The sequence below is a fragment of the Aquila chrysaetos genome, chromosome 10 (genome assembly GCF_900496995.4).
Source record: "Aquila chrysaetos chrysaetos chromosome 10, bAquChr1.4, whole genome shotgun sequence".
Lineage (NCBI taxonomy): Eukaryota > Metazoa > Chordata > Aves > Accipitriformes > Accipitridae > Aquila > Aquila chrysaetos.
Genome location: NC_044013.1, coordinates 34938288 through 34959885, shown reverse-complemented (window position 1 = coordinate 34959885; position 21598 = coordinate 34938288). Strand labels below are relative to the sequence as shown.

Here is a 21598-nt window from a genome sequence, read left to right as displayed (position 1 = left end):
ACAGGTCTATACCAATTTTTAAAGAAACCAGAAATGATTAAAGATCACGTTCCCTTCTCCCTCTGCTCCAGCAAAGCCCTGCGATAAACCTGACCTCGACCCCAGAGCGTGGACCATTTCCCTGTGGGGGAGGCTGAGGAACAGCCCCCTTTTTGGTGCCTGTCATCGCCCTCTTTAAATGATTTATCACCCCACGCAGCAGCAGAGGCTCCTTTCTCCAGCACAGCACAGGCAGCTCCACACAGCACAGCTCCCTGCCCGCAGCTGCCTGGCACATTCTGCCGAGCCTGCTCCATGCCTGGGGTGCGTTCAACGCTTCCCTGCCGCCCCGAGCAGGTTCTGCCTCTCCAAACACCTTGCAGCAGGGCAGGAGGGGTGTGATGCAAAACAGGCTGAAACGATACCCGCATGGTGGTGAATATCTGCTAAGCTGGGGTTGCATGTAAGGCGGCAGAGATCAAGGCATCAGTGCTCTGCAGTCTGCATGGGAGCCGAGGCTCGTGCTGAGGCCTGCGGCTGAATGTGAATCTCCACTGAATAACTCTTTTTAAGAAATAGGACTGTATTTCTGCTACATTTCTTAAACCACAGGTGAGCGAAGCCTGACCTGTGCAATTATCCAGGAGACAACACCACTGTTAACCACAGCAGCTGCAGGAAGATCACAGCCACTGAGTATTTACACAGCGTTTCATGCCCAGCAGGGAACGAGCCTCACAGAACCTCCCTCCAAAATGCAGGCAGCACGGGACAGGGATGGAGTGGGACAACCTACAGAGCTGAATCACAGAATACACACACTCCTGGGAAGTGTTTAATTCCACCACTGAGTCCCCATTAAATACCAATAATCTGCCCTCATCTAGGCCAGTGAAGTCCCCCTCCTCTCTATGAAAGTTCTCTATGAAAAATATAGCAGCAGGCAGTGGCACCAGCTGTCACCCACGGCACCACGTCAGTCCCCATCCTCCTCCGCCTGCCTTCTCCTAACTATTTTTGGAGAATCTCTGCAAGTCTGTCCTCACTCAGAGCGGGTGGCATCCTGGCTCGAGCTCCTCCGTTTGTCTCGGAGTGATAAACCAGGCCAGCCAGAGTCTCCAGAGCGGTGGAGCAGCTCCCAAAGGTATGTAGAGGCATGTGGTTGTTTCCTGGTCTCCCACATCTCCTCAGGCCTGGGTGGAGGCTGTGTCCTGCCTAAGCACTAGATCCTGAGACTTCACAGGGAGGTGTTTGTAAGCAGCCTGTCACAGTTTGCATTGAATGTTATTCTGGTATTTAACGGAATCAATTGGACCAACCGCTTCCTAGAAGGGTCTGTGCAAGTGGTCGGACAAATGACTGTGTTTTAATGAAGTCCCGACTGAGGTGGGGTGGGTGGTCACACAGAGTGGCCGATTTCAGTCCCAGCATACTATCAGAGGCAGAAGCACAGAGAAGCGGTACAGCAGCTGGAGCAGAGATGGCTCCAGCTCTATTTCTTTTGCATAACCACTAAATATTAAACCTGAGCCCAAATTACAAAGCTCAGCCTTTCCCAAATTCTGTAGCTATTTCCCCTGCGAATGTGGGGCTGAGCAGTAGTTCCTGCTAAAACCCAACCGGCTTTTTTCACCCCTCCCTCCCCAAAGAAGGCTGAAATGCCAAAGAACCACAAATAGTAATAATAAAAAAAAGCATACATAAACGTTAGTGTCACACACAGAGAATTACTGCAGTAAAATTGCTCCTACAGGAAGGAAGGATGGAGCCAAATACTCTCACTACCACACAAATCACGCTGGCTGAGGAGAGGACACACGTTTCTACAGCACCCAGGGGAAACACAAACACTGAATTACCTTAAAGATGGATGCACATATACAGATGTGTTTAAGAGGAGTCTGTCCCTGAGAGCAAAACAATGAGACAAAGAAGAAAGTGATCATGAAGATGATGGCAGCAGGCAAAGGAGCTTGTATTTCTGTACCTAACAAGCCTAGCGAGCAGAGTGAAATGGAGGATGGAGCTTCAGTCGCGTTTACTTGCAGCCTGAAGGACAGATGAGGACGGGCACTGGTAACAGTGGTACAAACCCACTCTAGCCCCTACCGCTGCTGAAAGCTCCAGATGGTTTCCAGCATGCTGCTGATGTCCAGCTGTGCTTTCCTGAGCCACGTAATTTGGTACCTCTGGGGGTTTTGTGTCCTATCACGGTCACGGCATCACCACCACATGCAATGGGGCGTGCAGCGGCCGAGCTCGGCGCAGACAGAGCCACACGAGCACAGGGCCACTCGCTGGAGGGTCCTGCTGATGGTGGGTCTTTGCCAGAGGAAAATCCTGTGCCAGTCAGTACCTTGGTCCTTAGGCAGACTACGAGGATGCCTACCTGCCCCGTGGGGCATGGCTCTTCCCATGAAGACATGCAGTTCTCTCTTTGCAGTGAAAATCAATAGGGCTTTTGGTTGGGTTTGACTCTGTTCTGACAGCATCTACGTGGTACCTATCTGAAATCTTCCTGGGACTGAAGAGACAGACACCGAGCACTAGCAGAGACCAAGGGAGCATCTTTAGTGGAAACATCTGGCAAATTTAAATCCAAGCTACAGCTGTTCCCTTGTCAAAGATGATGCTGTAAACCTGGCTGCCCTAGGGGGATCTCTGCAGCCTATTTTTGAACAGCTCTATGGCATCAAGGTCTGGGGGTTTCTCAACACAAAGCCCCCACAAAGCAGGTACCTCTGGGCTGCTTTGGGAGAAGCTGTTTCTGCTTGGAGACCTGGATCAGCCACTTTTTTACCTCCCTCTCCCCCCGGCTTCCTTGTGCTTAGTCTACATGGACAGTATGGCCCTCAGGGCAGTGATGACTGTTTTGCTCTCTTTTTGGGAAGCCTGGAAACAGGGTAGGCTTTCTAAATACAGACCGATCCCCCATACAGGAGCTGACAACCACATTTCATCAATAGTAATAGCAGCCATAATGGGAAAGTAAATTGGGTCTGTCAAAATACAGCAATTAATTTGATAGGTAGTAGTTGCAATAAATGAGAGTAATAAAATGTGGTGAAGCCAGGGCTGACTCAATTAGGAGAAATCTGGAGCAGACAGAAGAAATGTAGCAAACGCTGCTAACAGAAACCCAGAACTTAGCTGCGAACGCTAAACAGCTGGGTTTAAAAAAATACTCTGCAACTGGAAAAATTAGAAAAGGTCAGTTGCTTCTGCAGCCACCGTTAACAACAGCCTTGAACCTGGCCATAGTCTGCAGGATCTGCAAGGCTCGATGAATCACTGCATCTTCTGGGAGATCCTGCACGAAAGGCAGGATCCGGTGCCATCCGGACACCCGGCCCCAGCTACCGTGCAGCTCACACAGTAAAGTGACAGCTGGCAGCACTCACACACCGCTTCTAGGTGTGCGGAGGTGCTCTCGTGAGAGAGACAGCTGTTGCAAAATAAGAGTTGCTAAAGTGGGGCATCTTCATTTTAGTTCCCTTCTGCCTGGTGAATGTGCCTGCCATTTTAACAGCTGCCTTTTTAACTTTTCAGTGCTATTAAACAAAGCAATAAATAACACCCAGGAGAGGATTTGCTTCTTCCAGGTCTAAGGATTGAAAAAAAAGCCCTCTCTCCTCCCAGTACTAATTTAAGAACTATTCCAATTCACTGGTGTCTTAATGGTGTCCCCGGAAGGAACAAAGGCTGCAGCAAACATGAAAGACCTCCTGCTATTGCAAAGACTTCTGCACACGCAGCTTCTGCACAAAGCATTTCCAAGACCAGAGCCCGCCACACTGCGTATAGGTAATGCAGGGAGAAATTAAAAAAAATATTCAACCACATGATTTAGTTTCCTCCTCTCCAAATCCCAAAGACTGAGCTTAAAGGACAGATCCATTTTAAATACCAGAAAGCAGACTCAGCTGTCAGAGGATTTCCTGCAAAATATATTCTCAGTATGGGCACAGATGTAAGATGCTTGAAGCAGCAGTGAGTGGGGCTTTTGCAATTTCACATGCAGCCTAATCAAAAAAATTGAATGTGAAACTGGAGTTTTCTAGTTGCTTTTCTTTTTTCTTATGTAGAAACACAACAAGTTATTTTCTACCTATAACTAGAAGGACAGGCATTACAAAAGCTGATTTATCTCTCCCTCTAAAGACACTGCCACTGGGGAGGAGAAGCTCTGTGGTGGAGAGCTTGGGACCTTGTGGCTCATTTTTCTCTCAGCTTGTTGCGGGCAACCACATGGCAGCGTGTCCAGAGAGCAGCAATGCCTGCAGGCACTGCCCTTCTGTCAAGTCTCACTTTTGGAGTGCCCTGTCCAGCTACAGGGGTGGCAACAGTGCCTGACATGCAGGAACTCTGCAGAGCCTTTATGCTACAACAATATTATCTGTTCCTGCTAGGTCCTAGAAATTTATAGTCATCCAGACTCACTCAAAACTTATTTTAACTAACACAGCGCTATTCATAACATTTGCACTGATGTTATATTTTGTATGTGTATTAAGGGTGGTTTTACTAGAGAACAACCCACTATTAATTAAGAACTGGATGGGCTTAGTGTCTAGCTCTGTTTGCCTCTGTGGAAATAACACTGTAATCAAGAGATAACTCACTGAACAATGAACATTCCCATTTAGACTCAGTTCACTTAAAATCAATGTCATTAGATTCAAAAAATCAATCTAAATTTGAAGCAATTTTCATTAGATTCAACCAGTATAGCATTTTTCAAAGTTTGAAATAATAATCCACATGCCTTAAAAAAAAGCATCCCTACTGTAGTGTTTAATATATGACACTATTTGTTGAAGAGATTTAGCCAATGTCTTTCTTTTAAACAGAAGGGTTTCAAGATGGGTTCTCAAAGCTCCAGTTGTGCGTGAATTAATTTAGGATAAAGTCAATTGATGGCATGAGACTGAGAAATTAAGCACAGGGTTTAGTGGAGAACTGGCACATTCAAAAACCATTCACATTCTTTTGGGGCATTTCTAAGCACTTACACTGCTGGGCAGAGGCCAGTCCAGCATGGCCACAGCTCCATCACTGACCTGACATGTTTTTGTAAACCAAGGGCACTGGACACAGCGGCACAACAGTGGAAATTATACACAGTTTTCAAAAACCTTTTAGTCCTGTGCAAGGAGCCTGAATGCAAACATGGGGCTGAAATGAGTAGAGACAGGGCAAGATGCTGGGTTTGTATAAGCTGAGAAGAATTTGACTAGCAACTTTAGAAAGGAGACAAATAAAAGTGGAGTCTTACAGTTCATCTTGAAGGCCTAAAAAGATTTAAAAAGGGATTAGACACTAATAATGTGGCTAATCAGAAACTTCACATCTACATTAGATCAAATGAACTTTACTTATTCTGAGCAGATAATAAAGCACTCGGCTCCAGGCAGGAACCAGCCACAGTGTCAAGGGTCAAGAAGTTTTCCCCTTTGGTTAGTTAGTGGCATGGGCTTTCAAGCATCTCAAATGAAGGTGGAAGAGAACAGGTCCCTTTTGGAAACAGGCTCAGGGTACTAGAAGAACAGACCACCTTGAGATATCAATTCAGGCAGGGTTTGAAAAGAAGAAATCCTGCCTTGCTCTGAATTAGCTGTCCTGGACAGTGGGAAGCATACAAAACATTTTTCTTCAAATTTAGTAAAAGTTTCCCCATCTCAGAGCAATGCAATGCAGTGACTATGAATGATAGTGAAGATCAATATCAATAACTAATTCGGAAGGCAATGAGCCAAGGGAAAAAAATGAGGACAAATCCCTTGCGCTAAGCTGGCAAAGGAGCTGTGACTGCCACACTCTTCAGATATGTCCCCACAGCAGCACTTGTGTATGAGGTGTTTAAATGTTAAACTGGAGTCTAATACTAACTGCTCCTGGACTCAAAGGCAAAGCCTTTACTGAAGTCTCCAATACACAGTTGGGCCCTAAAGCATTATCATCCTTAATTGAGCTGAGCCCTTAAATCCCCACACATCCATGAGAGAGACAGACTCCTCTATTTGCATTGTCAAAGGTGCAATGAGACTCTTAGCACACCCTCATGGGAGTCTGCTAGGCCTGGTACTGGGATTTTGGGTGGAAAAGGATAATTTTGGGACTACATAGCTTTGTTGTGAACCACAGCCTTACAGATCCTGTGGGGTGAGAACATGAAAATAATTGTCCCAGGTCAAGCTAATGATCCAGCTGTTACTTAACTGGACTGATGGCCCAGAATCCTGGCTCCAAAAGGGATCAGTAACAAACATGAGGGAGAAAGAGTAAGAACCAAGTAAAGGACAGAGGAATCCTCCCCCCACCCCTGTACATCCAGACCACTGTGTTTAAAAATTGTTGACGAATTTAATAGTCATTAATTTGTCTATTCCCTTTTCAATCCCAATATAACCATTTATATCCAGCCTCCAAAATATCCCGTTGCAATATGTTCCACTATTTCATAACTGGCAGTGTGAAAAAATACTGTATGTTTTCTCAAATGAAAAAGCAATGTCAAAGTGTTCTCCACTGTCTGTCCATGTGTCTCCACAGTGTCTCTGCCCAGACTTGGGCCCCAGACCACAGACAAACCACATCATCTCATTTTGAGTTTATAAAACATGTAAACTGCTCATCTGACACCTTTTCTGTTGTCCATAAAAAGAAGAGAAGAATTAAACCCTTCAATACATATTTAGACTAGAGTCTAATTAAACTTATTTTAGTTCACCAATTTCTAATGAATTTTTGATCACAGTGTATTATAAACTAACAGGTTAAAAACCAGACCCAAGTTTAGCACCTTACATGTATTTAGGCCAAACCCATCTTACAGATAGAACTGCATCCATAAAAAGAGTTTTTAGGCTGCTTTAATGCATTGTATTTTAATCCTAGAGGACTTAAGGGAGTTTTGTCTTTAAATGCTGCAGAAGAGATTTTCAAACTGTTTCCTTCATCCACTCCACACACCTTTATTCTGCACGTGCAGCAGAGTCAGGCAAGGCTGTATATACGTACATCAGTAAGTTCCCTGGAGCAGACATGGATCTCTCCTCCCGCCTCGTCTGAACCTCGAATGGATTTCCAAAGGAGCGTTTTCTTAGCATGGCCTTCACTAGGATCTTTGAGGAAGAAAAACAGACCAGTGAGAACAGCAGGACTGACCGACTCCTTGAAGCTAGTTCAAACATCAACCAACAACAGCTTCTTTAACAATTCAACTGACATTTAACAGCATTACAGCTAGAGCACGAACTAAAGGAACCCACAGAACAGCTATCTGACTTCCCGGCAGTGACAATGCCACTCCCTCAGACCCCTGGGTGCACACCATTGCTGGCAAGAGGTGAAGCAGATGCTGCTGACCACTGCCTGCTACTCGTAGTGGTCCAAGCCCATGAGAAGGAGGCACCAGACCTCTCCTGGGCCATCCTCCCAGGCAGGCACTACTGCCTGCAGAGTGCTGCTAGCTCCTGCGGGTTCAAAGGCAAAGGTCCTGCTATCAAGGGGAAAGGATAGTTTTCATTCCCCCTGCTGGCTGTTGCAGCGAGTGTCTATGTTAACATCACGCCACAAGAGCTGTAAAAACAGGTCCTCATTGTGCTCAGCACCTCTCTCCCCATAAGGAACAAACACCCCAAAGGCACCTGCACCATACTAACTGCCCACAGCAGACCTCCAGCTGGCTATACACAAACAACTGAGAGAGCCCTCAACACCTTCCTGAGGTCCCCTGTGGCTGGCAGGCAAGCACCAGCTGTATACTCTGTGGCAGATGCCTGCTTCTCTGGCCAGGTCACCTCCATGTTTGGAGCCTTCACTTTGAGGATCCAAAGGAGGTGTCTTGCAACCTCTAGATTAATGAAACAAAACACACTTGGGATGCTTCTGGTGTTCTGGGATGTCTGATGCCAGGCACTTTGGGGGTGTGACCCTACAGCTCTCATTAGAGCAGCCAGACAGATATAAACAGGACTGCTCACACGGTCAGGTCCTGCAGAGTCAGGCTGCTGTAGTACCCAGAGACACAAAAACTTCACACTGGGTTGAAAGGCCAAGCTTTTCATGCCAGGAGCACATGTGTACCCTCTCCAAACCTCCTTCACCAGTTGAAAGCTCCAGCAAGTCCCATGCTCTTGACCCATGCAGAGGATGCGGTTGTGGTTTATACATACCACAGCTGGCAAACTCGGAATCGTCTTCACCGAGTTCTTCACCTCCTCCTCCGTCACCTCCACCACAGTACAGTGCTCTTCCTCCAGTGGCAGAGGCTCCTCACCACCCTTGGTTAGCCATGGATGCACCTGCGTGGGGAGGAACAGAGACAGCTGTAGGTCTCCCTTCTACAGCAGAGCGCTGTGGTGTTGGTGATGAGAAATAGGGGCACAGGACTAAGCTGTCGGTATTGCTCCATTTTCCACTTCCAGCGATGCACTTCAACCAGCTACCTTCGAAATTGCTGCAGTCCGGTGCCTGGCCAGATGGCATCCCCTAATGCCCAGTGCTGTCACATCCACTGCCACCAACCAGCATCTTGGAGGAACCTGGCACCCTCTGAATCAAGTTTGAAACACTTTGAAAATCTGAGTTATCTAGAGTGTTTTCATCTTTTTCTCTCACATGCACACGTTTCATATAGGATTATGCGTGCTTGCTACCTGGGAGAATCAAGATTGTTTATGCATCTGCACAAACAAGGGTTCGGGTGCTTAAAATGGAGTACTTGGGTCTGAGTACTGAGGCCTCTCACGCTACCGCAACGGCCTCCTCCCTACATAAACAGCGAAATAACACACCTTGCCACCTGGGCACCATGTAAACCTCTACATACCCACACAGGAGAGAGAAGGCAGCTTCCCACCATCCCTCCCTGTCACTGGCGTGCTGCTGTGGAAGGGAGCTGATGGCAGGATGGGATGAGGGTCTCTGCTACCCACATCCAGGGCTGGACGTTTTGCCTGTCAGGGAATGCATCCTCCAGTGTTGCTGCTAGAAATGCCTGCCTCACCCTCCAGGATGAGGAGTTTAATTAGGACGGATGCTCACTGCTTACTGCCATTCCAATGAGTTGGATGCAGGTGTCCAGAGTGTTCTCTGAGGGCTTAGTGATGAGCTGCTTTACAGCACTTAATTAAGTTGTGTTTTCCAAAGATCATTAATTGTGCTTATAATAACTCTTTTCAAAGGCACATCACCACGTCCAGCTTTAAGTGAAACCAGTGCACTAAACCCTAGTCTACCTGGGGCTTGCGAATGTTTCAGCTAGAAAGAGGACTCTGTCTATCCGTTATGTTCAGTGTTCCTCATACAAAATCATTTGCTTGATTTATTTTGATGGTGAACAGCAATTCCAAAGCCAGTTGGGCAGAGCAGTTAAGATATTTGTCCAGTCTAACCCCCTTATACAATTTTACCGCCTCCTTCCAGCTTTTGCTATGTTTATCTTCACAGGAGATTTATCAACAATAAATGATCACATATGAGAAGCAGCACTGAGCTAATGCTTGCCAGTAGAAGAAAGTTTGCAGCCACATCAGGATTTTACCTTACAAGTAAGGAACATGAGGAGGGGAGTGTGAAAACATGGGAAAACAAAAAGGGAAGTAACCCTGGGAGGAGGAGGAGAAGGAGGCCTGGAGCAGCCACTTAGAAACATCTAACTATGCAAGAAGCCAAGGCTCGAGCCCTGATGCCATGTGGCCTGCTATAAGCTACTTCAGAGCGAAGAAGTTCCTTGGCATTGTCTGTGAATACAAATACAGAGGGTGTGTGCCATCTCCTTGTCTGGATTGCATCAGCTGCACACGTCAGGCTCTCCTGTAGTCTCTAGGTTGGATTCCTCTGACCAGGGCGTTCAGTGATGGTGGAAGTCACTCCACAGCCACCTCTGCCAAGAAGGTGCTCAGCCATCATCTTACTTGGGGGAACAGCAGAGGAAAGCTACCCTTTTTCTACTGCCTCTCATGGGGTGGTTTCCTTGGTTGTGAACATGAGGAAAGCTGTGTTCAAGGCCCTGGGCTCAGCCCAGAGCCCAGACTGATGCTAGAGACACGTGCTTTTTCAGCATCAAATGCAAGTCCTCAAGCACACCAAGCATTTTCAGTGCATGGCCAGCAATAAGATCCAGCACCCTGCTCTGCTCTTCTACCCAACGGGCTGTACAGGGCACATGTTTCCACATGAAGTGCCTGCAAGAGCTGCCAAGTGAAATCCCTTAAATACAGCTCCAAAGGACTTCCCACCATCACTGGCTGCGGCCTCCTGGGCATGGAGGGAAGGGACGTCACATTTTTTACTTGAAGTTCAACCTTCCTACTGTCAAGCTTTGGTGGCAAATGTGCTGGTGTTGGCATGAGACAAAGCAAAGAAGAGTTGTGTGCCCTGCAGAGGATGCTAATGGAGCTCTGTGGAAATCTTGAGATCCTCCAGTAGGTCCAAGGCCTTGGTGAGGGGTGACAGGAGGACAGAAAGCCCATGCAAAAACAGAATGAAGCCAAACCCTGCAAGGCATTGTGCTCTACCAGGCATATTCCTCTTTTCTATTAATAAGCATCTCCCAAGTAATGCTGATAGAAACAAGTGTGCTGCCTTGAGGCCTTTGACCATGCAAGCACCAGAGGAGGAACACACTTCCAGCCTCTGTAACACAGGTCCAACACTGCCAGCACACGCTCTGCAGCTAGCAGTCCCCATGACAATGTCGATTCTCCAAGGGATTTGCTGAGGATCAGCCAGCTTTTGAGTAATTTTAATTTAAATAAGTAAACAAGAAAGCTTTTGTCAATATTCCCCAAGCAAGCAGCAGCAATGGAGTTGTTACATGCTGCAAAATGAGCACTCTTCCTTTTTGAGGCGGCGTGCCAGAGAAAGCTCCCAAAACAAACACAAGGAACAGCTCTGCCTCATTAGAAGGTACCAAAGGAAAAACAAAATCAGCTGAGACAAAAGACTATAAGATCAATGGCTAATTTACCTTAATTTCAGGGACTGTTATCCTTGTTTCTGGATTTTTATCAAGCATACGCAGGATCAACTCCTTCAGCTCTTCACTTATCTGTGCTCTGAGTAAAGAAAACAGCAGTATACAGTTAACAAGGGAATTGTAAGTGCTCAAGGCATGCATAGTCCTTACTGTGTTACTTGGTAGAGAATCTGCTCTGCTCAGAAGATATTTTCTCCGCAGACCCAGCTTGAGAAAGGAAGGTCTAGTTGGCTTGGTTCCTTCTCAGGCATCACGGTCATGGCTACAGGGCTTGGTCATCCTGTTCTGCCCACTAACATAGCCGCATGCTTGCAAAATGCAGGACAAGGGATCAGGTGAATGGATCTAAGGACATTTTTAAGGACAGCACATTATAGGAGAATTTCAGAGGACAGATTCTAGGACAACAATGTGTTATTGAGAGCAGAACTAGAGCTGGGCTCTGATACAAGAACGGCACAACTTGATTTGCCAAACCTGCATCATGAGCAACCACGTGCTGCAAGAAAAATCCCCATTTGACACTCAAGTTCCCAGCTGAGCTTGCAGGTTGTGTTAATTAAATTGCTTCTATGAACACTGATGGCAGCCAGTTCCATAACTTAGTATTTCTCACCTGTATGGCTCAGCCTTAGGGTAACATAAGGAGGGGATGAACAGATGAGATTAAGAGAAATAAATCTAATTTTTTAACACTATTTCCAAGATCTAAATGCTAGAGCACCTGAACCCAGAAGCCACCTTATTCACACGGAGCCCTTGGTCCTGCAGTCTGCCTCTCTAGTCCAAAGGCTTCAATGACTTCTGTTGCTAATGATGCAGGCAATGTCTTTAAAACACACTTGATCTGTATGATCAAAGTGCTACTGAAACAAAATGCCAGTGTATGACAGAATCGTATTAGGCAGTTGAAAGTCAGTATCACAAATGACTTTCGAGGAGCTGTGTTTCTGCATGGAAATGGGATTTGGCAGCATAAAATGTCACTCCCCAGCAGGGTTGGATTTCAGATTGAAAACACTGATGAGGAACCAGGTGCTGTGCCCAGTTCCTCTGCACCCCCCACAAGCAGAGGAGGGAATAAACTATCATAAACCTAAATGAAGACCACATCACAGTAAGGGATATTATAGTCTGATGAAAACAGAGCTGCTGTTTAATAATTTATGAATACTTTATGTGGACTTTGGTTATGGGATCTTTAACAAACAACCACAAGGAAACACTGCTCATTCAGTGGGAAGGGGCAGAAAGTGGGTTCAGTTTAAAGTCTGAACACTTTCAGAGTTGCGTCAAGGGTCTGCAATACACAGGCAATATGGCCCAGACAAGTGGAACGGCAGGATGAGTCCTCAGAGGCTTCCCACTTCCTAGGCTGCACTGCAGGTGACAATTTGGGTGGGAATGGGAAGAACGGTCCTGCTCTTGAGATGAGCTCCAGGCATAGAGGAACAGCTATGGGGAGTGACAGTGCATTTAGCAGGTCAGAATAAACAAGACTGTTAATGAAAGACCACACTGAGATGTGGGTGGGATGGTGTTTTTGAAATACTTAACACCAGATCTGTGCCAGACTGGCAACGTCTTTATTTAAAATACAAGCAATAGACTATATATAATCACCTAACATTTCTGGGCACAAGATTGATTTCTGTACAACATCGGATTAACGTCATAAGGAAAAGCCCTGTAAACAGGATTGCAAAGTGTCAGGTGGGTTATGGCCAGGTGACAGACTGCATCACCCTGTCTCTGTTTTTCCTTCTCTCCTTTCTGCCAGGGTGCATGCTGTACCCGAAGGCATTTTTCATCTGAAAAGCCTGTGCTATCTGGAATTTCTCACAGTCATAGTCCTGTCATGGCTCTCAGGAAAATGCCAAGCATCACAGAGCTCAGCATCCATTTGGGAGTGCTGCCAGCACCATAGATAGTTTTACAGGGTGCCCGCAGGTCAGAGAACATTGTTCTGGACTTCAGCTCTTCACCTGGAGAGACGATGCAATTTCTGGCTCTTTTAATACATCTCTGGACAGAAACTTCTCCAGCTTGCTTTTCAGTTATGCCAGGATCATCAGGGTGTGAGCTAACCCCATTTACCTTGTGTCAGGCCAAGGACTCACTGACATGAATGAGAACTCCAGAGCAATAAATATTTATCCCAGCGTCTCTAAGGGAGGGGAACGCACAATGACGCCGGTAGAGTCAGCTCCATCTCTGTCCTAAAGGTTGTCAGGAAACAGGCAATGAGTTTCCATGGATTGTCTGCAAACAGGAATGTGTCTTTTGTAGCCATGGTGAAATAAATTGAAACCAAAATATTCCTAACTGTAGCGAGGTGCTAATTCTGTGGGAGGTCAGGGTGGATCCAGTCCAGTGAATTCCAGCTTTATGTGCAGTCTCTGTTACTGCCTTTATCTAACAAATAGATGCAGTTTAGACAGCCGTCAACACCCAGTAACCCTCTGCTCCTCCAACAACCTAATGAGGGGTGCAGCTTTTTTTAGGCTGGGAGAGCAGGTCACTGAGAAATCCAAATAAATCATGCAGCCAAATTACCGCTGAAGGAAATGTCTGAATGAAGAAAAGGTTCTTAGCACAACCCAGTTAGCCCATTAAATGTTAATAACTTACTGCAGAGGCAGATGGGAACAGTCACTTGTAAGCTGACTGCTAACCCAAATATATGATGGCTGAGAGAGGATGGGCATTTTGCCAAGACCCAAGCAAGCAGAGAGAAGACTGCCAGGGAAACATAAACAATTTTTTTTTTTTTTGCTGCAGTGCTGTCAAGTCAAAGTCCTGCCCCGACCGCAGAGCAACCGGTGGGAACAGAGCAATGTGGCATGACCAGCCTTTGTGCTCTTAATGCCTGAAACCCAGTTAACTATAAAACCTCACCAATGGCACAGGGCTGGCTTGCCAGAATTGCTCCATACCCACGACTGGGGCCTGTGGTTGCCATCTAACAAGTGGCCTGACCTTGTGGCCACAGATCCTTGGGAGATGTGTTCCACACAGTCCTTGGTGTGGGCTCTACCAGCCTGAGTGGAGATGGCTCCATCTGAGCTATTTGCAGTGGCTGTGCTTCATAGTCAATGGAGAGGTAATTAATACAGCCCGTGGAGCATGGGGTGTGAGTCATCCCATCTAAAGCAGATGTCTAAAATAGGACAGCCTGAGTACCCATTGCTGCAGACTCAGAAGGAAGCCTGGGACTGCCAAGTCAAATTCAGTGAGCATCTCACAAAAAATTAACGTGATAGATGGCGGATACATGCACGTATCGCAGGCTGCCTGACAACAGCCTTCCCTTCCTCTCTAATACCAGACGTGCTTTTCATTAGAGTTTTAATTTCTTCATGCTTGTTTTAAATCAAGTCATTTTATCTCTATGTTTTTATTAGAATGAGCAATTGGGTCAAGAAGGTAAAAAATTCTTTGCCTGATTACTGTGCTGATTTGGGAAGGAAAATAAAGAGTGCAGTTTTGGCTACTTCACCTGATAGCAACCAGGAGAAACAAATTAATCACCAACAGAAAGTCACCAGAGACCTGAAGTTGGAAGAAATGCCGAGGAGTGGCCAATACATGAAGGGGAAGGCATGGTGGCTCCGTGGCAGAGACTGAGCATGCATCGAGTGTAATCATCTCCTGACAGGCTCATCTGACAAGACCGCGAACACCCATTGCTCAGTGGCCCGATGCTGAACTTCCCACTGCTCCAACGGCATGCCAGTGGCCTTGGCTTGTCCCCCTGCACCGAGTGCGCTTTTGTGGGTTAGAGGACGCAGTGTGACAGGGCAGCCAGCCATCCCACCTCACACAGCCCAGTAGTCTTCATCACAAAGCTCTGACGGTGGCCAACATGAGTCTCCTTCGCTGACCAAAGCAGGGTGGGGGGCAGCCTCTCAATATCAAATAGGTAAATTAATTTCTGTTTTTTTCATAAGTAGCCTCGGTCTGCCAGCATGCAAGACAAACCCATATTTTCCCGGAGTGTGTTGGAGGAGGCAGAGGAATGAGGATGCAACACGCTGTATATCTCAGGACAAGCCTTTTTCCACCAGACACTTCCCCCAGAGCTCCAAGGTAAGTCCACAGAAGCAGCAGGTGCTTACTTAGACTGAGACCAAGGTCTATAAACGACATTGCTTTTGAAAACTAAATACATTGAATCATTCCGGTGGCTACCACATGGGACAAACTTAAAATCCCAACCAAGCCATGCTTCCAGCATTCATAGGGTCAAGTAGCTGACCCTAGACCCACACTGAAACCCCTCTGCTTCCAAAGATTTCAAGAGCCATTTCCTTTAGTCCCTGCCTGCAAAACATGGACACAGGAGCAGCAGAGGCAGCTGTAATGCTTTGACAACATCTGCACAAAACCCACGTGAAGGACCCAGGAGAACACAAAGCACCTCACCTGCCCTTGTCTGTCCCTCCATGGTGACCTACCAGCATTTATGCTGCACAGTGAATAACACTGAAAACTGAACTTTATTTTACAGTAGCTGAGTAAAGTTTACTTACTCTTCTGGGAACTCTACAGGCTTGTTCTTGATCCTGTTATGAAGACCCAGAATATATTCATCTATAAAAGGGCACTGTAAAGCAAACAAAAGATTTTCCAGTTGTCAGAGATCCTGGCACTGCTTAAGCGTTTGTCATTCACCTAACAGAATTATACTGTTTGCACTCTCTTGATTTTACGCAGAGATGGAAATAAACAAAATCTCCCCCCCCCCCCCCCAATAAATTGATTTGTTCCTTATTAAAAAAATAAATGCAGAAGAACAGCAGAGGGATCTAGGGAATACATAACTGGATTGGGATACCCACCCCCCCCCCCCCCCATCCAGCCTACCAGGTGACCATGAACTACTCATTTTCCTCTCTCTGCTCCACTTCTACCTGCAAAATGGAGATACTGATAGCAGCTGGCTTGTATCACTGCTTTGAGGTCTCTCTGTGACAAGCATCATTTGGAGCTAGGTATTACTATTAAAACACTTGGATTTCCACTTTAAATTCAGATATCTGAATTCAAAGCATATTTTTCTCCAGCACGACTTTTTACACTGGATTCATTTAGACCTAGATTCTGGCTCTTCCTACCTGGCAGGGCAGGCAGGCGGTTAACTGAGCTGCGGTGAATACTGTGGAGGATGCAGGAGCAGCATATTCACAGGCTCTATGAACATCTGCATCAAAACTGAAGGAGCAGGTATGCTTGTTTCAGTGGGCTGCTGGCGGGCCCTGCACCAGCCTGCCTGGCCAGATTAAATTATGAAATATAAAATAGGTACAAAATGTACAATATTTACTGTACAGGGTCACATGGAACAGACAAATGTATCCTTGCGCTTGGCTTTATATTCCCTCTATTTCCTCCAGTCCTTGCCACAGAAGGAAGTAATATCACCATGAGGTTATACCAAAATATAATATCAAGGTTATACCCTTTCACTTGAGGATTTGGCCCAAATGAGACACCGTTATAGGCAGAGGTCAGAGAATATTTTCCATCCTGACTTAGCTCAGTGATATCACACTAGCAATGGAGATAGTTCTGCCTCTGCCATCTCCCCCAGCCACTTCTCACCCCTGAGCTGGATGCCTCATGCCTGTGTGGTGGTATCTGCAGTGGTCTGTGCTTGGATAGGAGGTTCAGGTAACATACATGCACACACAGACCGCATGTACCTGCTGCACTGCTCGCCCTGGGAGAACACAGGTGGGACGAGGGGCTTCTGGCCACAGGAGAGGGAAAAGCCATGACAGGACATGGAGTTTGCAGAAGGCAGATCTGAAGAGCTGGCTCTGCTAAAGTGGCCTCCATCTGGCCCAGGTCAGCTCTGGCTGACACAGCTTTCTGTAATCTGGATTGCTAAAGTGCTGCAGTGGCTTGGGATCAAACCTATGCCTCTCTCCGTGCTCTATCTGGCTTGTTTCTAAATACAAGCAATATGGATAACCCCTCAACAAACTGTTGTTGGTGCTACTGATGGTGCTCTGGGTTTGTAGCACAAACAACTGCTCCGAGTACAGGGGCCAACTCTAGAAACCATCCTTTCCACAGATCACAATGTCAGCCCCTTCTCATTCACAGGGTGATTTGGGAAAACAGGAGCTTGCAGAAGGTAGGTCTTTGTTTCTAGTATTTGCCTTTATTTGGAAAGGAATGAGTCAAAAGGCAGACAGGCAGACACTCCCATGCAGGGCTCCAGCATCTGAAAGCCAGCTTACCTTCCCATAAACAAAGCAGTACAGGGTAATTCCCATGGCCCATACATCAAGTGCCTGAAAGAAAGCATGTGCAGGCAGTAAATGAGACACAACACAGAGATGATCTGAATGAGCTGGATTTTCCCACCGACTCACAGAATATTATTTGTATACATTTACCATTTTCTATTTTATTGCGCAGACTCTCTCTGAAGTTGGGGTCCTAAAGGCATCTGTAGCATGCCTGGGGAATGAGGACTGTGCTGGGCCGGACACTGCCACCCTTGTCCTTGCTGTAGAGATCAGTGACCAGCAAGCAGCACCTTCTTACAGGAGATGACACCATTCAGGGCTGAACATCAAAGAGGAGCTGAACCTCAAAAGTCTTCTTCCAGGCAAAAAAACCCACACTAGACCCTATCCCCACATCTGCAACACCACGCTTCACAGTGCCCCTCACTTTCAGGGGATCAAGACACGACCTTGGTGTCCAGCAGCCCCCTGTGCCTCTTGATTATTTTGGAAGGGAATCAGGAATTTCCTCCTTCCTTTGGACAGGGACAGCGTTCTAACATGGCTCCTGTCTGGGCAGGGATCCACAGCAAAGTCTGTCTGCCCGCTGCACAGAACAACCACTGTGAGTTTTGCCTGGACTGAACACAGAATTAAGAGCTTCAGTTTTACTTAATAACAACCCTAATTTGCACCACAATCCCTGGGTGGGCAACACACAAAGGATGCAGATGTGGTGCTGTCCCTTGTGCCATGCCTGGGGCTCCCAGAAGACATCAGCTGTGAGCAAAGACCTACCTTTCCACTGAAACTTTTGCCAGTGTCTGAAATGGCCTCCGGTGCCATGAAGGCTGGTGTCCCTGCCGTGCTGGAAAGCTGGGCATCGTTCCCTTCAAATTGATTGCTGACTCCAAAATCAGCGATTTTGACATGCCCATCATCTCCTAAGAGCAAGTTGGAAGGCTTGATGTCCCGGTGAATGATCTTCTGGTAGTGCACTGAAAAAAAAACCAAAACAGGAGCATGGTCTGCCATGGCAGCCAACACACCCAGGGGAAACCTTTCCAGGAGGACGAAAATAAAGGTGCAAGCTCAGGCACCCCACTCAAAGCTGCTGCTGGATATGTAATATAATGTAGTAGAAGTACCATTTCCTATAGCCATTCCTTTTTGGTGCCTCACTGGGATGTACATTGGAGTACAACACTCAGAAACACATCTGTCACCAGTAATTGTGCAAAGAATGGATGTGAACCCAGAAACAGCCCAACCAGCAAGACCGAGCAGAGCTGTTAGAGAAGGAAACCACTCAAATCCTGCAGATTTTCTTGGACTTATTGGACCAGCGGATGGGTTGGGCATCTTGCTGTATTAAAGGTTTATGGGATCCAAATAAAGACGTTAATTTTTAATTTGTTTATTTTGAAACTGCAGTACCATAAAGCTAATCAAAAGGGGCAGAATCACAGGCAGAATGAAACAGGCCCAGAGGAGATATTTGGGCAACTAGCAGCTGAGCGCCAAGTCCAGCCAACAGCTCAGAAATCAGTGGGTATTTCCAACTCAAAAGATGCCTCTGACCATGGAGCATTCACCAGCTGGTTGGTGCTAGCACCCCCAAAAAGGCGCTCGCTCTCTAGCCATGCTTCGCAATAGAGCCCATGAATAGAGATACAACCTCAACTTGTTTTGCATCACCCCAAATCCCCACCGCCACACAAAGCTGCCAGCCACTCCAACCACTCTCGCACCCAGAACCATGGCCAAACCTCTGCCACACAGCCCTTCAGAGAGATGGCTGTTCCTATGTGTTGCACTTCACGAGGCCAACGGTGGGCACCAGCTGAAGTGCTTGTGCATCAAAAATGAAAGAAACCCTTGCAAAGAGCTTGGAGGCTGAGATGCACTGAAAACAACAACAAAAAAATCCCTCTTGTTACAAGCTGTCTGGGAAGCAATATTGCAGTTACAAGAAAGCCACTTTTGGGCCACTGAGTGAAGCAGGGAGTTGTAGGAAAGTGGCTGACTTCTCAGGAACTTGGAGGACAAATTCAAAAATAAAAAAAACAACTTTCAGGACACGAAATGACCCCAGAAGCAGAACTGTAGAAAACCCAAGAGACTTTACTGAACAAGAGAGGAAATCCTTTAAGTCTTGACCGCACTTCTCAGGGGAACAGGACCTCTCAGCCTCCCTCCTCCCCCAGCCCCAACCACCATCTTCACATTTCCTTCTTGCAAACGGAGCATGTTTGGTTTTATACCTCCCCACGAGCACTTTTCATATCTCCTAGGAAACATGCAGTTGGGTGGGGGAAAATGCTGGTCTAACCCTTTCCTGCTTTACAAACCTGGTCAACAGGTTGCCATAAAAGCAGCCTGCCCTACAGAACATCCCAGCTTGTGTTTTAGGTCCAAGAAAGAACAAACTTCATGTAACTGTTCTGCTCTTTTCAAGCCAGCTTTCCAGCAGGCTGTGTCTGGGGAGGGGAAGTCATGCTTGCAGATACTTTTTCTGCAAGGACCTCTCAGTTTAAAGCACTGCTGGGGGATGCTGTCCTTGGCACATTAAAGAGCTGATCGGGAGACCCAGCAGACAAAAAACTTGCTGGAGAGCACCGGCACTTACATCCTCTTCCAGATGTGCAGCAACTGTGTGGCCACGCTGTGATGTGAGCCAGTTAACGCTGTAACAGCCCAGCTAGACAGTCAGGATAAACACTGAAAACCCTGCAACAACAGTAATTATGAGGAGACATCTGCTCCACAGCAAAGCTGGTGGCAAGCTGACATTTCATTATGGTAATATAGGGAGAGCAAAACACAATGAGGGAGGGAGCGAAGTTGCCCTTCAGGAGATGATGAGCTGCCTTTCAGGCAGGTGTCTGGTATCATGCCCGATACCACAGGGCTAAGATTCCCAGTGCCTCTAAAAAAAAACACAGGCCACAAATATATGTGGGCCATACAAATACATCCCTGGGGCTAAGCCTGTGGAAACTGAGGGATTTACACTAAAATTTATTTTGTAAAACACATTCCCTGCCTTTGCACAATCTAATAAAAGTAGAAGAAAAACGCGGGCCATTTGCCAGATGCTCTGTGTTTGTTCAGTGCCCATCTCAGCCTGGTATCCAGCAGGTCTGGGCACTGCTGGCTGTTAGGCACAGGAGCAATATGAATGTTGAAAAAAGAAATAAGAAACACGTCCTTTACAAAAATCAAAGCCATCAAACACTGGGATAATGAACATTTGCACTTCCCAGACCAGAATATCTATGTGCTTGATGTGAGTGTTAGGGACAGTGACAGTCTGACCTCGACTGATCAGGGGAGAAAATTAGAAGTGCCTGCAGGGCAGAGGAGCACAGGCTGCGCTTTCAGAAGTGAGCCTGACATGTCCCAGGGCTTTGCAATGCAATGTCAGCCAGGTGCTTCTGCAAAGCTGGCACATAGTTTAAATAATAACAAACCAGGATGGGAAGAAGACAGGTGTGGAGGGGAAGTGGCTGGCCAGGTCAGGAGCAGCAGTGCTGGGAGCAGTGTCCAACCCACACACCATGCTGCTTTGCCGTGCTGTTTGGGTGACAGCAGTGAAAGTCTTGTGCCAGCTGGCTCGAAAGACTTCTGTTATCTGCAAATCCCCTCCCCCATCCAGCTGCCTTGTGCAGAGGCAATAGCCATGAAGGGAGAAGGACGGGGGACAGGAATTGTGCACCGAGCACCATCTGGTGTAACTGAATGAGGTTCCATCACAGCTATAAAAATTGTAAGAGCAAGAGCTCACATCTGCCAAGAAATGATTTGGTGTGGAGCTGCTAACCTGATGAAAGCAACCTGAAATCCCTTTTCTGCTCTGAAGAAACACAATTCTTAAAGTCTTAGTCTGCCAGCTGCTGTGGGCCTCCTCCCCTCCACAGCTATCCAAAGTGGGCTTCAGGCTTCAAAATGCATGGTCTTATCCTCTCCTGTGCTGTGCCTTGCCACTGGTACAGTTCAGTACAACACAAGGCTGCAGAAAGAAGAGTAAAAGATTCCCCCAAAATCATTCCCAAGTCCATATGTAGGCAATAGAAAAAAACTGGCTTCTTTGAGAGCTACAGAAAAGAAGCAGGACTGCTCATCTGCAGGACATCAACACAACTAAGCTCAGAAAACTTTCCAACCCACCAACTTCTGCTGCAAGTCCAGATCTCTTGCAGATAACACATTGCAGGGAGAAGGGCAGGGAACAATTAATTCAGCAGGGCTGGCCAAAGGCTGACTGGCCAAGTGGCAGGACGTGCCTGCAGTGACACAAGCATCACTGCCACACACTGAGAAAGGAGCCTGGGGACAGAGCTGTCTTACAGGAAAGGTACTTGTTAAACCAGCATGATCTGCATTCCCAGCACGA

General features: G+C 46.8%; 1 protein-coding gene across 4 annotated transcripts in view; it reads right to left on the bottom strand.

Moving 5' to 3' along the window:
• Nucleotides 1-21598, bottom strand: part of CAMKK1 (calcium/calmodulin dependent protein kinase kinase 1) — a 112819-nt gene that overhangs the window by 7932 nt on the left and 83289 nt on the right. For 3 of the 4 annotated variants that reach the window (XM_030028304.1, XM_030028305.1, XM_030028306.2), the window contains exons 10-16: nt 18001-18200; nt 17212-17265; nt 15496-15569; nt 10955-11042; nt 8157-8285; nt 7000-7103; nt 1839-1886 (exon numbers count right to left, since the gene is read on the bottom strand). In XM_030028304.1, coding sequence (XP_029884164.1) covers nt 1839-1886; nt 7000-7103; nt 8157-8285; nt 10955-11042; nt 15496-15569; nt 17212-17265; nt 18001-18200 — 697 coding nt within the window. The remainder of the gene's footprint in view (nt 1-1838; nt 1887-6999; nt 7104-8156; nt 8286-10954; nt 11043-15495; nt 15570-17211; nt 17266-18000; nt 18201-21598) is intronic. The other variant, XM_041126790.1, reaches the window with a different exon arrangement.